This window comes from Typopeltis vanoorti, chromosome 12 (assembly GCF_054136105.1).
Source record: "Typopeltis vanoorti isolate ZY-2024b chromosome 12, IOZ_Tvanoo_1.0, whole genome shotgun sequence".
NCBI classification, from domain to species: domain Eukaryota; kingdom Metazoa; phylum Arthropoda; class Arachnida; order Uropygi; family Thelyphonidae; genus Typopeltis; species Typopeltis vanoorti.
In genome coordinates, this window is record NC_143560.1 from 30,826,939 (window position 1) to 30,844,634 (window position 17,696).

Consider the following 17,696-nt stretch of genomic DNA (forward strand, 5'->3'; position numbering starts at 1 on the left):
AAATATAGCCACCTCACCTGCTTTCAGCTGTTATGAAACTGGAGAATCTAGAGGTGAGTAATTAAGACACCAGGACTACTTTTGTTTGTTAGGTTATGGAGCTTAATAGATAGAGGTAATATGATAGATGGTAAAAGTGGAAGTTTGGGGATTTTATCAGATGAGAAGGAATCATGGAGTTAGGAGTAGATTTTTACATTTAGAGTAGATTGCTCTTTAAAGTACAATTTGACATGTTAATTCCCTGGCTCTGGAGGTATATTAATAACTACTCCAGATATCTGGAATATCCTTATCTGAATATCATTTCTATTACATTTTGTGATCTCATAATTTTATAATGCTTTTTTCTCCATATATAAGCTCCTTAGTATCTCTTGTATATTTTGTTCACCTCAATTTTATCTTCTGTATTCTTTCCAAAAATCTTCCCATAGCTTAGTTTTCTTCTGGTTTGTGTGGGTATGTTTAAATTTACTGCATGTTAGATAAGTTTATCCATGTTTTCTTCATGTTTTATCATTCATGTATCTAAGATTTGTTTCTTTTTTTTTTTTTTTTTTTCAAACTCATTATTTTGTTCAGTAATATTTGTATATTTGAAGTGGCAGTTCCAGAAAGTTGAGCTCTAATTGTAAATATTTTTTATTTACAATTAGATGTTAGAAAATTACACCCACTTAAGAGGCACATTTACAAATAAAATTGAAAGAATAAGTACAATAATTAAGGTTTTCAAAAAAAAAAATAAGCTTAGGCAATCTAATTTTTTAAATTTTAAGTTGATAGGTGTGAATTGACATTTGTAATGCCTTATTTGCTAATCATGGTTTAGTTCAGTTGTGTTATGTTTTCATTTGAGAAAACCATATGTCATTAATGGTTTTCTCAATACAGTGTATTACAAACCTGCATAGAGTACAAAAGTTTAGTTCATATTGTCAGTTTTAAGTTAGCGCCGACTTGTTATAACACAAACGAAACACAACTTTTAGGAGTTTGTTCTATATTTGCAAAAATTCTGCCATTTTATGTTTTTATCATTTTTTAATGAAAGCTTGCTTTTATATGATTGAAGTGTTTCCCCCTCTCCAATTTGGAAAGAGTAATGAAAGAATTCTCATTAAAATAGAGAATAAATTACTTCATATAAATTAAACCATGTTTTAATGTTTAAAAGCAGTATTATTTATTTAGATATTTTTATCATTACAAGAGCTATTTGTAGCTTAGTAACAATTGGTATCTTATTTGCATTATGGTATTGTTGGTGTTAATTGCAGGTATGTCCAGGCATCTTCAAAGTGATAGCTATGTACAAAGGTAAGAAGAGATGATGAATGAAGTAGTCAAACAAGCAGTTTAGCACTCTCTCTCCAAAAAAAAAAAAAATAATAAATTTATCTGATAGTTCTTTGATTTGTAAACTTTCCTAGCATCAAAAGTATCTATCTTAACTGAATATTTTATTTTCTTGCAAAAGTTCATAGGTTTCTGTTTTGCTGATCAAAAAATAAATTTAACATTCATGGCATTTGTCTTGAAGGGTGTATTAAAACTTTCACTGTTTGATTGGTGCTCCTTGAGTATATATAGTACAAAGATCTTTCCCCTTCTCTTCCATTTAGGAAAATGCATATGAAAATCCTACTTATTTTACTGATGATTTTTATATTTCATTCCTTTCAAAATAGTTTGATCTCATTAAATAAATTTAAGCTAGTTGAATATTTAGTTTATCACAGAAGTACCACTAATGCTAATTTACAATGCAACTTTCAGAAACCATATCCATCAAATGATCACCTAAATAGCTAAGATGTGTTGTTACTGATTGTTTCCATTTATTGAGGGATCTCTTGTTTGGCATGGTCACAGGTTGCTTAAACATGTAATCAAGATACCTCGTATTTATCAACCACCTTGGTTAGCAGCAGATTATCAGTCTTTAATCTGATTGCTTTTGAGCTAGCTAAAATTCTTACATAATTTCCCCTCCATATGAATCAGGGGTTAACTTTGCATAACGTCCACAGCTGTCAATTTCACATTAGCGTTCTGTGGTCATATATCTGACGGTCAAATTTTTTTTATAATTAAAAAAAACATATAAAGTTGTAGTTTTATTTATGTAGTTTGTAGAAAGTAATAATTATTAGTCACTAAAGTGTGCATTATTGCCAAAACAATTAAGGCTTACTACATCATGGGTACTCTGGATTTATAAATCCAGAGTACCCATGTCCTTCAATTTATTGAGTCCCTCAATTTATAATTGGTGGTTCAGGAGAAAGGAAAAAAAAATATCATTACAAACTTTGCGTATATTTGTAGATGGACTTGTAGGTATTGGCAATTGCTCATTTTATTAACAACACTAAAAACAAAATATTTATTAACTCTGATATTTCATTGGATTTTAAACCAATTTCAGAGCACAAACAACTTGTCATGATAAACAGGCTTTGACAGTTGGAAATAATTCAAATTGTAATGAATGAAAGAACTTGGCAGTTAACATTGGATAAATAGAAATTTTACAGTTGTTGGGTTGTAGTTGATCCTAAAATAGTTATTTCTCAAATTTTAAATAAATGCAGCTCTTGTTGTCAGTTCTCATTGTTGCTGGCTAAAATTGTCTTCTTCTTCTTCCTTTTCAGGCTTATAGTCCAAGTGGCCTGTTCTGGACTCAATTCCGTCTTTTTTAAGGGTCTTCCTCTGCATCAGGTACCTTTTGGGTGGTAATTTAGAATTTGTTTAGGTATTCTGTTTCTATTTATTCTCAGTATGTGTTCTTTCCATTTTTCTCTATAGCAAATAACTGTTTCATTTAGAGAGTTTGTAATTGCAAGTTTATTTCTGATTTTGCTGCTTTTCATTTTCCCATTATTGTGACTCCTTCAGTTCTGTGCAGAAATTTCATTTCGGATGATTCAATTCTTCTTGCATCTACTTTTTTTATTGTCCATATCTCACTGCCATAAAGTAAGGTAGGTTTAGCTACTGTATTGTAGATTCTTATTCGTGTGTGTTTTTATACATAATTGGGTTTAAAAATTTTATTTATAATGCCTGTTACTTTTAAAAAGCTTGATATCTTTGGTTCTATATCAGCCTCATTTTCATATGACATTTGTGCATTCTAAATATTTGAATGTATTTACTTGTTCTATTATTTTGTTGTTTATTACTATTTTGCTTTTTATTGGATTAGCACCTTTGAAGGCCATGACTTTTGTTTTGTCTGTTGATATTTCCATACCATATGTTTTTATCAGATTATTTAGACTGCATAATGATTTTTGTACTTCATCTTCATTATTTCCAAGGATTATTTGGTCATCAGCAAAAAGTAGAGTAGCTAATATGTTGTTATGGTTTATCTTGAATCCTCCTTCATTAGTTATCTTCCGTTCTTTTATGATTTTATCTATGTATATATTAAATAAAACCGGTGAGGGAGGGCAACCCTGACGTACTCCTCTATTTATTGGTTTCCAGCTTGATGTTGAATTATTGTACTTCACAGATATTTTATTATCTTTATATATATTATATAAGGCTCTAAAGAGTTGGTTTGGTATTTCATATTCTTCTAGGATTTCCCATAGTTTTTCTCTGATAATTTTATCAAATGCTTTGGTAAATTTTATCAAATAATTTGGTGTAATCTATAAAAGCTATGTGTGTTTCTATGTTCATTTCTCTGTGTTTTTTGATTAGTAATGTTAACGTAAATGCAGAGTCTATGCAAGACCTGCTTTTTCTGAGTCCATTTTGTTCCTCTATTAATTTTGGGTCTACTATATGTTTAAGTTTATATGCTAAGATTTTTGCATATACTTTATAACAGGTACTAAGTAAGCTGATGCCACGATAATTGTGACAATCAGATTTGTGTCCTTTTTTTGTAGATGGGGATAACTATTGCTTTGGTCCAATCTTGTGGGCATTTTCCTTCTTTCCAAATCACATTACAAAAGTTAAGTACCCTGAGCAAGGATTCAAGTCCTACATATTCGATAAGTTCTAATAAATTTATAGTGCCTTCTCCTGGAGCCTTTCCTATTTTGCTTTGGGTTAATGTTTCTGCCATGTTTCTATTTTAATGGTATTATTATCTGCTTTTTCTCTAATTTCGTTGCTTAGATCTTTAAGGATTTTATGTGTGTTAGGAGCATGCAGTCTCTAATTTTGTTACAAAATTGTTCCATCTGTTTCTATTTATTCTCTTGCATGCTGCTTTTGCTATTGCTTTTTTTTGCTGTATTTGATTTTTGATTCTATTGTTTTCAGGTTGAGCCAGTTTTAATATGCTTTTTTCTTTTCTTCAATAATGCATTTAATTTTCATCATCTCACTCCCCAAGGTCTCTTTTCCTTTTCCACCTTTTTTTTTTTTTTTTGTTCCTAAACTTTCTTTTGCAGCTTTGTTCATTATTGTTTTTAGGTTTGTTCATTTTTCTTCTATGTTCTGATTTTCTTCTATACTTGTCATCCAAAAGTCTAAGTTTGAAGGATTCAAAATTTCTATTTTCCTTGTGCTTTTTTGCCATTTTCAACCTTGGTTCCTGATTAAAAGGTAATGATCTGATTCTATTTCAGATCCTCTGTATACTCTTGTATCTATTATCATTTCTGACATTTTGATATTGCTGATCATGTAATCAATAATGCTTCTTGTGTCTCTTGCTTCCCAGGTATATCTGTGGATGTCTTTATGTTTGAAGGTGTTCATTATTTTAAGATTATTGCTTATAGTAAAATCTCTTAATCTATTTCCATTTCTATTACACTTAAGTTCTCAGATAGGTCCTATGTTTGGTTTATATGGTTTATTGCCAGTTCTTTCTTTGAGATTGCCTATTACCAAGATGTGATCTTTAGGATTGGCCTTATTTAAAATGTTCTGCAGTTGTGTGTAAAAGTTTTGAGTCCTACTCTTTTCCTTCTTTAGGTGCATATGTTCCAATTACTGTCATATAGCCTCTATTTTAATTCTCATTTCTATTATTCTGTTGCTCCAAAAGTTGTAATAGATTTATGTGAAAAGATCATTACACCAGATTTAGCTATCTTTTCTGCTTTTACCCTACTGTATATATAGATGTAATTTTCAGTTTCATCTGTTCCTCTCTGCTTTTTTTTAGATTCTGTAATTACTGCTATTTTTACATTTCTTTCTTCTAATGCTTGGTCCAGTTCTATGATTTTGTGGTGATACTTCTCACATTACAGGTAGCTATATTCTTTAGGTGTATTTCTGCTTTTTTTTTTTTTGGTTTTTGATAGTTTTCTTCTCGAATCCTTATTCCAAGCCAGTTCATTACCAAAAAAGTCTGTCCGTTTACTATCTTCATGAGTCTTTTTAGTAGGTTAAAATTTCGACTGAGAGGGTTACTGGCCATCTGCAGTTTAGCTTGGTGATGGGGCTGCCATCTTGAGGCCTTCAAGCTTGCCTTAAAGTGGTAGGAGGAAATTTTAAAGAGAAGAGATAGAAATAGAATGACCCATAGCCCTCGATTACTCTAATAGCATTAGGGTTGTGAGTTATAAGAGTTGGCCGAGGAATGCCATATAGGAAAGATTAAAGAGCAAGGGGGCCTACCTCAAAGAAGAGGGAAGAGAGAATAGACCCAACTAGAGGATCATGGGAAAGCCACTTCCCTTGCTATCAAGATGATAGCCCCCTATGGCACTATTAGTTCCATGAGTCCTTATTCAACATATTCGGACCACCCTACCATATCTGGTGGGTTCCCCTATCTGCCACCCAGGGGACATGTTCTCTACAGGTTACAGGGTCTTCCGAGAGGTCTTAACTTGTAATTGACTTATATTTAGTACCATGAATTTTCTTCTATCTAATCATTTCTGAATGAGTGTAACAAGTGTGGTCTTGACCATGACTTGCAGTAATGATAGTAATGAATGTATCTGTGTTCTCCAAGGCAGATGTTAACAGATCTTCTTGTCCTACCTTAGTAGGCCATGTTAGTCATAGGCACTTCATACATTCCTGAATATGATAGAGGATGGAGTTTATTTGGTGAGCAGATGAGACCTGTTAGTTTGAAGTGTGGTTTGAATGGAGTGTGAAGTTTTAAATTCAGTATTTTATTATTATATATTTTTGCTATCTTTTTGAGATATATATACATAGAGGATAGAAATAATAGTGCTTTGATTCTTTTTTTCCTTTTTTTTTGTGGGGGAAGGAGAGCATATTTTTTAATTGTTTAATAGGGATCATAGCCATTGACTAAATATGTGGCAATGGTAGTTGAATTCCCTGGCAAGAGCGATCATTAAAACATGTAGTGCTGACTTAGCATGTTAAAGATAACATTATTGGACTAGATGTTGTTTATATCTGCTAAAGGCAATGTTCATTGTACATCAAATAAAAATAATAGCCTCTGTATCTCACTTGAGGGTGCTTTTCAACTGGTTTCAAACAGTTTTTTTTTTTTTTTCCTCTCTCTTTGGAAACTTTGGTTTTTCATCCTGAAAAAACATAAAACCAGCCAAAGAACATGCCTTATTCGCAGTTATTATTGTAATTCAAAACATTAGCAAGAACAATATTGCATCCAGTCAATAGTAATAAATTTTGCTATTTCATGGGACTCTCCATGGAGTTCAAAGACTCATTGTAAGAGGCCTAGACTATCCACACAATACCTTATCATTCCTCTCCTTGAAGGTATTTAGCAACAAAGCACTTGCGATAGGCTTTCCATTTGCCACTCTCAAACCAGAAAATCTTGTCCTGAGGTGTTAACTTACCATACTTTTACTGTTTCTAGTGATGACCCTTTATTTTGCCCTTCTAGCCATGCACTGAAAAATTTTCTTTTAGTAACTTCTATCTTCTGGCTATCACCCAACTTGCAAACTCTCATCATGTTTAGAAAGCATTCCACAGACCACTATCTTGGTCACTGACCTCTGGATCTACTTAATCATTCCCAAGAAAACCTAGATGACCAGACATGTGCAAATTAATATAAATGTGGCCATATCAAAGCCTTATAAAAGGGAAAATGATAATTTCCATATCTCTATAGGTTAATGTGTTCTTCAATAACCAATTAATCCTACACTACCTTTGACCATTTCAGCAATATGTCCTCCGAACTTTCCCTTTCTGTCCACATCACCCCTAAATCCTTAACTGTATCAATTTCCTGGAGTACAATTATACCATCAGTGTACTACAAGACTTGTAACATTTTTATCCCTTTTTCCAATTAAATGAGGAAAAGCTCATTTAATGAGCTTTACCTCATTTAATGTGGAAAAATTTTCCTATTAAAATCATCGTTGATTTAGATAGGCTGACTATTTAAAGTCTCTTTATTGCTTGATTAACTATTACGCTACCTATTTTGCATCAGCAGCAGCAAGTAGCTGATGATGCAAAGTGCTCTTTGGAGTTTGTATTTTAGCCAGGAATGGATTATATATTTTAACGCTAAAACTGATATCTTTCTGAAAGGGAAGAACTCTCTCTATAAAGATTACCGAAAACATTATCAAAATTTCTTGGTTATGATTATTGAACAAGTTGTATTTTAAAATTATGTGTAGTTTAATAGGGATTGAGAGAGAGAGAGCTGCAGAAGCATTGAGATTTTATCTCTAGTTCTGAAGATAATGGAGTGAATTGCATATCTGTAGTGAAATAGTCTTTGATAGTTCATCAGAAGAGGTTAAAGAATATTTTGAAAAGACCACTGCAAATCATGTGACATACTGCTCAAAACAAGTCAAAACTAAGTTTGTACAAAATGTTATGGTTCATATATGCCATAAAATAAGTTTTTATAATTCCACATGTGAGAAGTTACATTGATACTGTGGATCAACTAAGGATATTAGAATATCTAGGATTCCTGTTCTAGAGACCAAGCATTGATATTTTATCAAGTTATATCAGGTCTCCAATAAGTAGGGTGTTAATAGTTTCAAACCAAGTAATGAAATCATTTACCACTTTATAGAAGCTATATTTGGCCAGACAACTAGGTCAGAAACACATCTTCTCTGAGTGGATTGATTGATAGTAAAATAACTTGCATTTTAAATAATGTAGGTAATTTTTTTTTAATTAAGAAAAAAAATTCTTGACAAGGTGTTGCATTTTCTCCCCTTTTTTGGAAATTATTTATTTAGTAATTCTCGTCTAATTTAGTTATTTAAATATTTATTTAGTAAAATTAATTTTTACAGATTAATAATTGCATATTGTGCATCTATCCTTTTGATTGCTTCTTTCTTTCTACTATATACTTAATTTAAAAAAAAAATACTGCTTCGTAACGTTTGGGGCTTCATAAAATGCAATATAACAATTTTGGCATTAACTCTAGTGAAGAAAGAAAAATGCACTGAACAGGTAATAACACAGCTTTTCATTACTGCATTTTATATTTGTTACTTTGATTAGTATTTGTATTTCTCTAGCAGTTAGGATTTGCTACTTTGCCTGTAATGTACATTCTGATTGGAATATCATTTTACAGTTTAAATGTTGGATAGGCTATTATTTGGTGACTGCCAATCTGAAATAGCCATTAAAAAGAACTGATTCCCTTGGAGAGGTTTCAAATATGATTTTTGAATAGAAATGTTTATTTTCCGTAAATCAAAATGAGTTTTTTACTAAAAGGTTTAAACATAGTATCATATCAATTTTGTTCTTTATATACATGTCTTAAATAATTTTTTTAATCTTTCATAGGTACAAAAATGGATTTCCACTGAATGATTCAGATACAAGAATTCATATTCACAATAAAAATAATTCAGTCACAATTAGTAAGGCTACATTAGCTGACACTGGAAATTATATGTGTATTAAGGATGTTTTAAGTGAAATGATCAATGCCACTATTACTGTTCGCAGTGAGTATTCTTTGTAGGTTTTTTGCTGGATGATTAAGTATGATCACTCAAATTTTTTTAAAAAAAGTATTTCTTATCTTTTACTTTTGATTTACTGGATGTAGTGAATCTTTTTTTTAGTTATAACACATCTTCCCAATCATAACTGATTGGGAAGCCTCCTAATTCATTACTACCAGGTTTTGGTTCTGTGTACTATCTAGTGGCTAGACTGCAGGGCTGTTTTATGGCTGTACTCCCAAATGAGTGGGGATCTGGGTCTAGTGTATTTGCCATATGCTTGAAATGTATTATTCACACATTTGAGAAAAGGGGTAGAAAGACTGGAGTCCTTGCTCTGAAGATTGAACAAAGTATCAGGTAAAGTCTAAGTGTGGTGGTAGTGTTCTGTGTAGGGAAGGTATACCTTTGCGGTATCAGTGTTTAATGTTAGAGCTATGTTTATAGAAACAGGCTACACCATGGGGGAGGTGGGTTGACTTGTGTGTGAGTGAGAGAGAGAGAGAGAGAGAGAGAGGGGCTATATGTTGTACATTGACAGGTAGTTGAAAAGTAGCTTTGAAGATGTTTTTGTATTCAGCACATGCCAGAAGTTTGAGATATTAGCTGTATATGCTGCCAAAATCCTTGTGACTATCACTAATTATAAGTGGCAACCAATGACAAGATGGGCAAACAAGTGCTGCCATCTCTTGGTAGGTTACCCTAAAGTAATATGCAACTTACTGAAATAATGTGGGTTCTATGGTCGATTTTGAGTTTATGGGACAAAAAAATCTGCGTTTCCATGAGAAAAAAGCTGATTGCCTTGTGCCAGCCATCAACTCACTTGGGAACCAGTCTGTTTTCATGCAGCCTAGTGCAGATGATGCAAGCACCACTTCCACTGAACTACACAGACCTTACTAATTTTTTTTAATCTGCACAACTTACTACAATTGCTCCTTTGAACTAATGGTGTAATATACTTCAGCTGTGACTGGGACATTAGTTAATATACACACAATTTATGATTCATTATTTTGATTCATCTTTTGAATAAATTCTATATAATTTCTGTTACATGTGTAAGCTGTGAAACTTACTGTAACAATTATTTTGTCAAATATCACCTTTTTTTTTTTTTCATATCTTTATCTTCATCATCATCATCAAATTCCTGCCATGTACCCTCAAGGGGTGTACAGGATATGACAGTACTAAATGAAAAAATTACATCATTACTAACTTCCTATCTACAATTTTCCTCCAAATCAGTCTGTTACTTGTCAAGACTCCAACATTATCAGATCTTATATTTCTATCGTCTAAGGCACTTTGTACCGTATCAATCCACCTATATCTTGGTCTTCCTCTGGGTCGTTTTCCTGCCAACCTGGCAGAGAACACTTGTTTTGCTAATTTTTCCTCTCCCATTCTATTTAAGTGACCATACCACCTGAGATTAGCTATGCTAACGCATTCCTGGATGCTGACAATGTCAAGTTCTTTCCTAATATCCTCATTTTTAATATGATATTGCCATTGATGCCATCTGTTCACGCCTCTAATCTTTCTCAGGTATGAGAGTCTGCGGTCTCTAGTCTTTGGTCAAGTGTTTTACTTCTGACCCAGCTCTCAGATCCATAAGTTAAAACTGGTTTGAACACTGTATCTTTATCTTGGTAACAGCAATTATGTTGATGTGGTGCTTCATAATTCTTCTGTCATTTCTTCTTTTTTATTGAAGCTTCTTGTATTTAATACACCCATCTTCAGTTTTGCTGGCATAAAGTTTATCATTGTGCTAATATTTATGTTGAAATAAAGTTAAGGTTAATGGTTTTATAAACAAACACAAGGTTTGGCTGATACATAAAGGAAAAAAAAATTTATTGATTAATATTAGATTTTTTTTATGAGTTAACATCAAAAATTGAAGCCTGTTTTTAAACAGTTTTGTGCATGGAGTGGTGTTTTGTTTTTGAATGCAGATTGGCAAGATGGATAATCCCACTCTTGAAAAGTTATATACTTATAGTGCATTAATTATTATTATTGTTTTGACCAGAACTCCAGAAATACAATTTAAATCTACAAGTCAAAAATAATTTTATTCCATGGTATGAATTTTGGTAAATGGTTTGTGTACACACACTTGTTAATAATTAGAGATTTTTATATTGGAGATGTTTATATAGAGGATATTATCATAATATTAACCCTACCTATAGAGATGATCTCTGTTCAACAATTATTTTTAATTTATTTCCGAGTGTACCTATATATGCACAATGGTTCACTCCGATTGGTGCAATGACCTCTTTTTTACTATTGCTTTCAGAATCCAAATAAATCACTGACTCAAGACCAAAATACAAAATAAACACATTTAATAAAACAAAAACAATATATTTAATTGGATTCAAAAAAAACATTTAATTGGATCCAAGGCCTTTTAAACATAAACCTACACTTAAAAATAGACTAAACACTTTGTTTTCACAATGACAAAATGTTCACAGCCAGTTTCTTTCTCTGTCAAGGCCTTTTTCTGAAGATATGTGACTTTATTCTTCATTTTCATTGGATCCTTTCTCATCACTTATGTAGCACACATTAATTCTTCCTAACTCAATTCTGTCTCTTTTCCAGTAGAAATAATAGTTAGATCCGGCGTCCTTAAGACAGAAGAAACTTCCCAATTAGCGTTTCCTTGAACGTTCCTCATCATCATCAAATTCCTGCCATGTACCCTCAAGGGGTGTACAGGATATGATAGTACTACATGAAAAAAATTACATCATTACTAACTTCCTATCTACAATTTTCCTCCAAATCAGTCGTTACTTGTCAAGGCTTCAACATTATCACATCTTATATTTCTATCATCTAAGGCACTTTGTACTGTATCAATCCACCTATATCTTGGTCTTCCTCTGGGTCGTTTTGCTGCCAACCTGGCAGAGAACACTTGTTTTGCTAATCTTTCTTTGCCCATTCTGTTTAAGTGACCATACCACCTGAGATTAGCTCTGCTAACGCATTCTTGGATGCTGACAATGTCAAGTTCTTTCCTAATATCCTCGTTTTTAATATGATATTGCCATTGATGCCATCTGGTCACGCCTGTAATCTTTCTCAGGACTCTCATATCTGCAGTCGCTAGTCTTTGGTCAAGTGTTTTACTTCTGGCCCAGCTCTCAGATCCATAAGTTAAAACTGGTTTGAACACTGCCTTGTATACAGCTAATTTAGTGTTCCGACTAATTTCTCTCTTATTCCATATGAATTTATTCAATTGACTTCCCACCATACCAGCTTTGCTGATTCTGTTGTCTATTTCTATATTTAATTTACCATCTTCAGTAAAAATCGTGCCTAAGTAGCTGAAATGTTTACTTGTTCCACAGGTTCTCCATTCACAACACAGTTCACATTTTCAATGATTCTGCCTATTTTCATTGTCTTTGTCTTTTTATTGCTGACCTTCATACCATATCTATTATAACAGCTATTCAATTTAGTCAGAGAATCTTGCAGACTTGTAGCGGATTTATTTAGAAGTATAACATCATCCGCATAAAGCAAAGAGCTACATTAACATCTCCAATTTTGATATCATGTTTAATACCACTTTCCTTCATAATGTGATCCATATAGATAATGAATAATAGAGGGGATAATGTACATCCTTGTCTCACACCAGATTTAACATTAAACCATCTTCCTGTACTTCCTTCAATTCTAACTGCTGACTTACAACTCAAATAAAGACTATGTATTGCTTGATATAATGCCCCATTGACACCATATAACTGTAGCGTATTGAATAGCTTCTCTCTTGGCACCTTGTCATATGCCTTTTTCCAAATCGACAAAACTTAAATACAGATCTCTGTTATATTCCCATGCTTTCTCGACTATTTGTCGTAAAGTGAAAATCTGATCCTGACAGCCTCTATTTGGCCTGAATCCAGCTTGTTCTTCACCAAGCTTTTCTTCCAAAATTCTTCTCAACCGTTTCTCAAGTATACTTGCATAGATCTTGCCAGTTACACTCAGTAGGGAAATACCTCTATAATTCTCGCATTCCGTTTTATTTCCCTTTTTATATATGGGTACTATGAGAGCTCTACTCCAATCATCAGGAATTCATCCCTCTGTCCAGGCTTTCTGAACTATGCAGTGCAGGCACTGTAAGACTTATACCACCATACTTCAGCATATCTGGTCGAATATCATCTACTCCTGCTGCCTTTCCACATTTCAAGCCTTTGATGGCTTTTTCTACTTCAAGTATGGATATGTATTCCTGACTGCATGCCTGGTCAGTGTTTTTTACCACTGCGCTGTCATCACTGCTTGTTTCATTTAGCAGTTTTTCAAAGTAACTACTCCATACTTCAAGGATATCTTTTTCTCCAGTTTTCATGTCACCTTTATCATCTCTAACTCCTTTTACAGCACTTTAGACTACAATAAAATTGTTTAAAGTAACACAACTATTCAAATCCGGTAAGTACATAAATTTTTAACTGCTTTACATATCACTTTGACAAAACAATTTCAATAGCGGTCACATTGCAAGTGCCGACAATGCGTGTTATGAAACTAAAACTAATAAACATTCTAACATAAGCAATATGTAAAAATATTCAGTTTTAAATTATGATTATTTTTACGCACTAACTATTTATTGTACAGTGAAACCAGTGAAGAATTCGTGACTAAACAAACACATGTAATAACCACAGTAATAAGTTTTAATAAGTAAATATTTCATCCTAAGTATCTTAGGACATCATCAGTACAGTTAATTCAAACAATACTAGGAATAACATACAGTTAGGGCGCATTATTACAATGGAATCCCAATATGCATGCAGTAGCATGTTATCGACTTAAATTAAAATATATCTGGAGGGGAAAAAAAAAATTAAAATAAGATAACATATATAAAAATTATTTTACACAATTTTGTATGACAATTCACCATACTTTAGGAATAGCAAGAACGTCATTATGGTTTGGATTTGGTCTGTGAAGTATGGCTTCAGCACTTTCTTTATATAAACGTTCATGTTTATATGAAGATCTATGTAGAAGTTGGTTTTTTCTTGATGGATCCTTTCAACTCCGTGTTGTGTGAGGCCAGATTTCTGCGGTTTGATAAGATGGATATGTTTTTGATGTTCTGAATTGCGTTTATGAACAGATCTACCTGTCTGTCCATAGTTAGACAAAAAAAAACGGATTACATTAAAATAAGATAATGTATATAAAAATTATTGTAAACAATTTTTATAATTTTTATGTATGTTATCTTATTTTAATGTAATCTGTTTTTGATCCAGATATATTTTAATTTAATTCTATAACACTACTGCATGCATGTTAGGAATCCATTGTAATCATGCACCTTAACTGTATGTTATTCCTAGTATAGTTTGAATTAACTGTACTGATGTTAATTTAAAATGATGGTTATTACATGTGTTTGTTTAGTCATAAATTCTCCACAGGTTTCATTGTACAATAAAGTCTTATTCCTTCATGGGGAACTGACAGCGCACAAGATGGACTTACTAGGCAAACTTCAATTGAAACAGGGTAAGCTATGTGCCCGAATCTCTTTTTTAAAAAAATGCAGATGCGATAAACTCGTTCCAACTAAAGTTTATCGTTCTAAAGTTTATCAACTTGTTCCAAACGTTTGAACTAAAGGAAGTAATCAAATCACCAGGTGCTCATAAAATCTATTAGAAAGCAAGCCATTCCTTACTGCTTAATCAGTTACAAGTTTCTAAACATGAATTGGCAACAAATAATTTAAAAATTACAGAATTAGAAGCAGAATTGTCATGTTAAATCAAGAATTGCTACAAGTGATTATCAGTGTCAGTAAAAATTTGGAGATCAAAGCATTTGATAAAAGTAATATTAATCTACATAAAAAATACCTTAATTTGTTAAATTAATCTAAGAAAAATACTAACAAATTACCGACTGAAAAATGGTTTGTCAACTTGTCTAGCTGTCCATTAACAGAAGATGAATTAAATGTTCTAGCAAGAGGTCATAAGTTTGCCATTTCATCTAAATGCTTTTCATATTTAGATTTTATACACAGCATTGAAAGAAACATCGGGCATCTTTCCTGTATTGAAGCCAACAGACTTCGTTTTGAAATAGCCAAAATAATCTATGATGCCAAACCTTCAGACTTGAATATCCCACCATCAGAATTGAAAGCTCTTACCTCCTTAAAACGTAATAAAAACATAATCATCACCGGAGCTGACAAGGGAAATACCACTGTTCATATGACCGAAAAATGAATTTACTACTCAGAGATCGAAGTACTTATGCCAAACTTGATTATGATCCTACAAAAAGATAGCTCAAGAAACTGAACAAGTTACTTGATGAAACCACTTTCTTAGATGAAGAAACAATATAAAAACTCAGGGCATACCATGCTAGGCCTCCTAGAATATACGGTTTACCTAAGCTTCACAAGAATAATGTTCCACTCAGACCCGTCATGAATTCTATTAGCTGCCCAACTTACAAATTATCAAGATTTTTATCTAACCTTCTCCGTCCTCACATAGGCTACTCAGCCTCATCAGTTAAAAATTCCACAGAGTTTCACGCAAAAATAAGCCATTCAACTGTTGGAACTGACATGCTAATTACCTTCGACATTGTCTCCCTCTTCACTAATATTACCCATGAGGAAACGGTAGACTTGTCAACCCAAAAATTTCCATCTGATGATGTTGAATTATTCAAATTTGTTATTTTGTCCAGTTACTTCACTTGGAAAGAAAAAATTTACAAGCAAGAGGAAGGAACAGCAATGGGGTCTCCCTTAGCAAACCAAACTTTAGCAAACCTGTTTCTAGAACACCTTGAAGAAAAAAATTTCACTCTTAAACCCAAGCCAAAAATTTGGCTATGATATGTCGATGACGTCTTGGCTGTCTGGGGTCATTCTGACAAGAACCACACCTGTTTCTGGATAAGATAAACCTTCTTCATCCTTGATTAAATTTGCTAGAAAAAGAATCTCCACGGGGTATCTACTTTCTGGATTTACACATCCAAGGAAAAGATGGTTCCATCTCCACTTCCATCTATCGTAAGCTGACATTTTCAGGTCACTACATTCACAATTCTTTGGCTCATCATACATCTCAAAAATTTGGCATCATTAAATCATTATTAACCAGAGCACATAGATTCTGCTCCTCTGAAGATTCTTTAAACCAAGAATTGGAAATAATCAAAAATACAGCCATACTAAATGGATATAATCTTAAAACAACTCAAAAAATCATCAGTCACTTCCCCACATATCAACCTAGAGAACAAGCCCATAGGATTCCCATTCCTTATGTCAAAGGCATCTCCTAACTTTCAAAAATTATGAAGAAATACCAACTTGCTACTACCTACAAACCAATCAACCAGATCTATAACTTGTTACCTTCTAAAGACAAACTCTCGCCTTTCGTGCTACCTGGCATGCACAAAGTTCCATGCTCCTGTAAATTGTCTTACTATGGACAGACAGGTAGATCTGTTCATAAACGCATTTTGGAACATCAAGACCTTATCCGTCTTATCAAACTGCAGAAATCTGGCCTCGCACAATATGGGGTTGAAAACTCAAACCATAGGGTCCATTGGGAAAACACCAAACTTCTACATAGATCTTTATATAAACATGAACATTTATATAAAGAAAGTGCTGACGCCATACTTCAGAGACCAAATCCAAACCATAATAATTTTTATATATGTTATCTTATTTTAATATAATTTTTTTTTACCCCTCCAGATATATTTTAATTTAATTTGATAATGCTCTACTGCACGCATATTGGAATTTCATTGTAACCAGACATACACGTTGTGCTGAAAGATGCGGAAAAAGTTCGGTAAGGTAAAATTACTCTATTTTGTGTATAAAATTCATTAGAAGAGAGAAGATTGTTTGTGAATGTGAAATTAAGAACAGTATTCTAAAGAACTTCGTGTACAGTCTCTAATTAGAAAGTTAACCTCCCTTGAGAGAGTAAGAAGAATTGTTTGGAAGAGATCTTTTGTAATTGTATGTGATAGGATTAACTTAATGAGATCAGAATTGTGGATTTTAGTAACTGAGTAACATTAGAATGTTTGTTTATATTATCTTATGAATAGCATTACAGAAAGGAATTTTCGTTTAACTTCATATCATTTACTATCTATCCCAATATGCAGTTATTGTGTTTTGCATGCTTTGACTTTTATTATTGTGACCTATATTATTAGTTTAATTAATTAATTTAGAATATGTTAACCTCTTAACTCGAGTTTCATTTAGTATTGAGTCATAATTGAAAGTATGAATTTTGTATTCTGTTTAGATATTCCAATTAACTTGTCATATTTACCTAAACCTGAGTCATGCCTGATTACGATTCCAAACTACCACTTATAAAAATAGAACCTATATTTGGCAGGAAGGATTTAGAAAGTAAATATAATTATAGATTTTGGTCACGACTGCAGTCTGAATCTATACAGCAGCATTAAAGTAAAGTATTGTTTAAAAACGGCTAAGAGTCTAGTATTGTCTCCCTGAATAGGAACCTTTTCTACTATAGGATACTGGCTGGCGCAGCATAATAAAAATTTGCCAATATCCAAAGAGGAAACAGTCCTAGATATAAATAGATATAGGTATATTAAACCACGATAATAAGAAGAGTAAAATATATAGTATAAACCATATAAAACAAAATATATAACAAT

At 32.6% G+C, this 17,696-nt stretch overlaps 1 protein-coding gene across 3 annotated transcripts in view; it reads left to right on the plus strand.

Annotated features, from left to right (window-relative positions):
- LOC150100660 (neuroplastin-like) overlaps positions 1-17,696 on the plus strand; it is a 168,698-nt gene that overhangs the window by 125,417 nt on the left and 25,585 nt on the right. For all 3 annotated transcript variants that reach the window (XM_090401136.1, XM_090401135.1, XM_090401134.1), the window contains exon 8: positions 8,746-8,909. In XM_090401136.1, the coding sequence (XP_090257262.1) occupies positions 8,746-8,909 (164 nt within the window). The remainder of the gene's footprint in view (positions 1-8,745; positions 8,910-17,696) is intronic.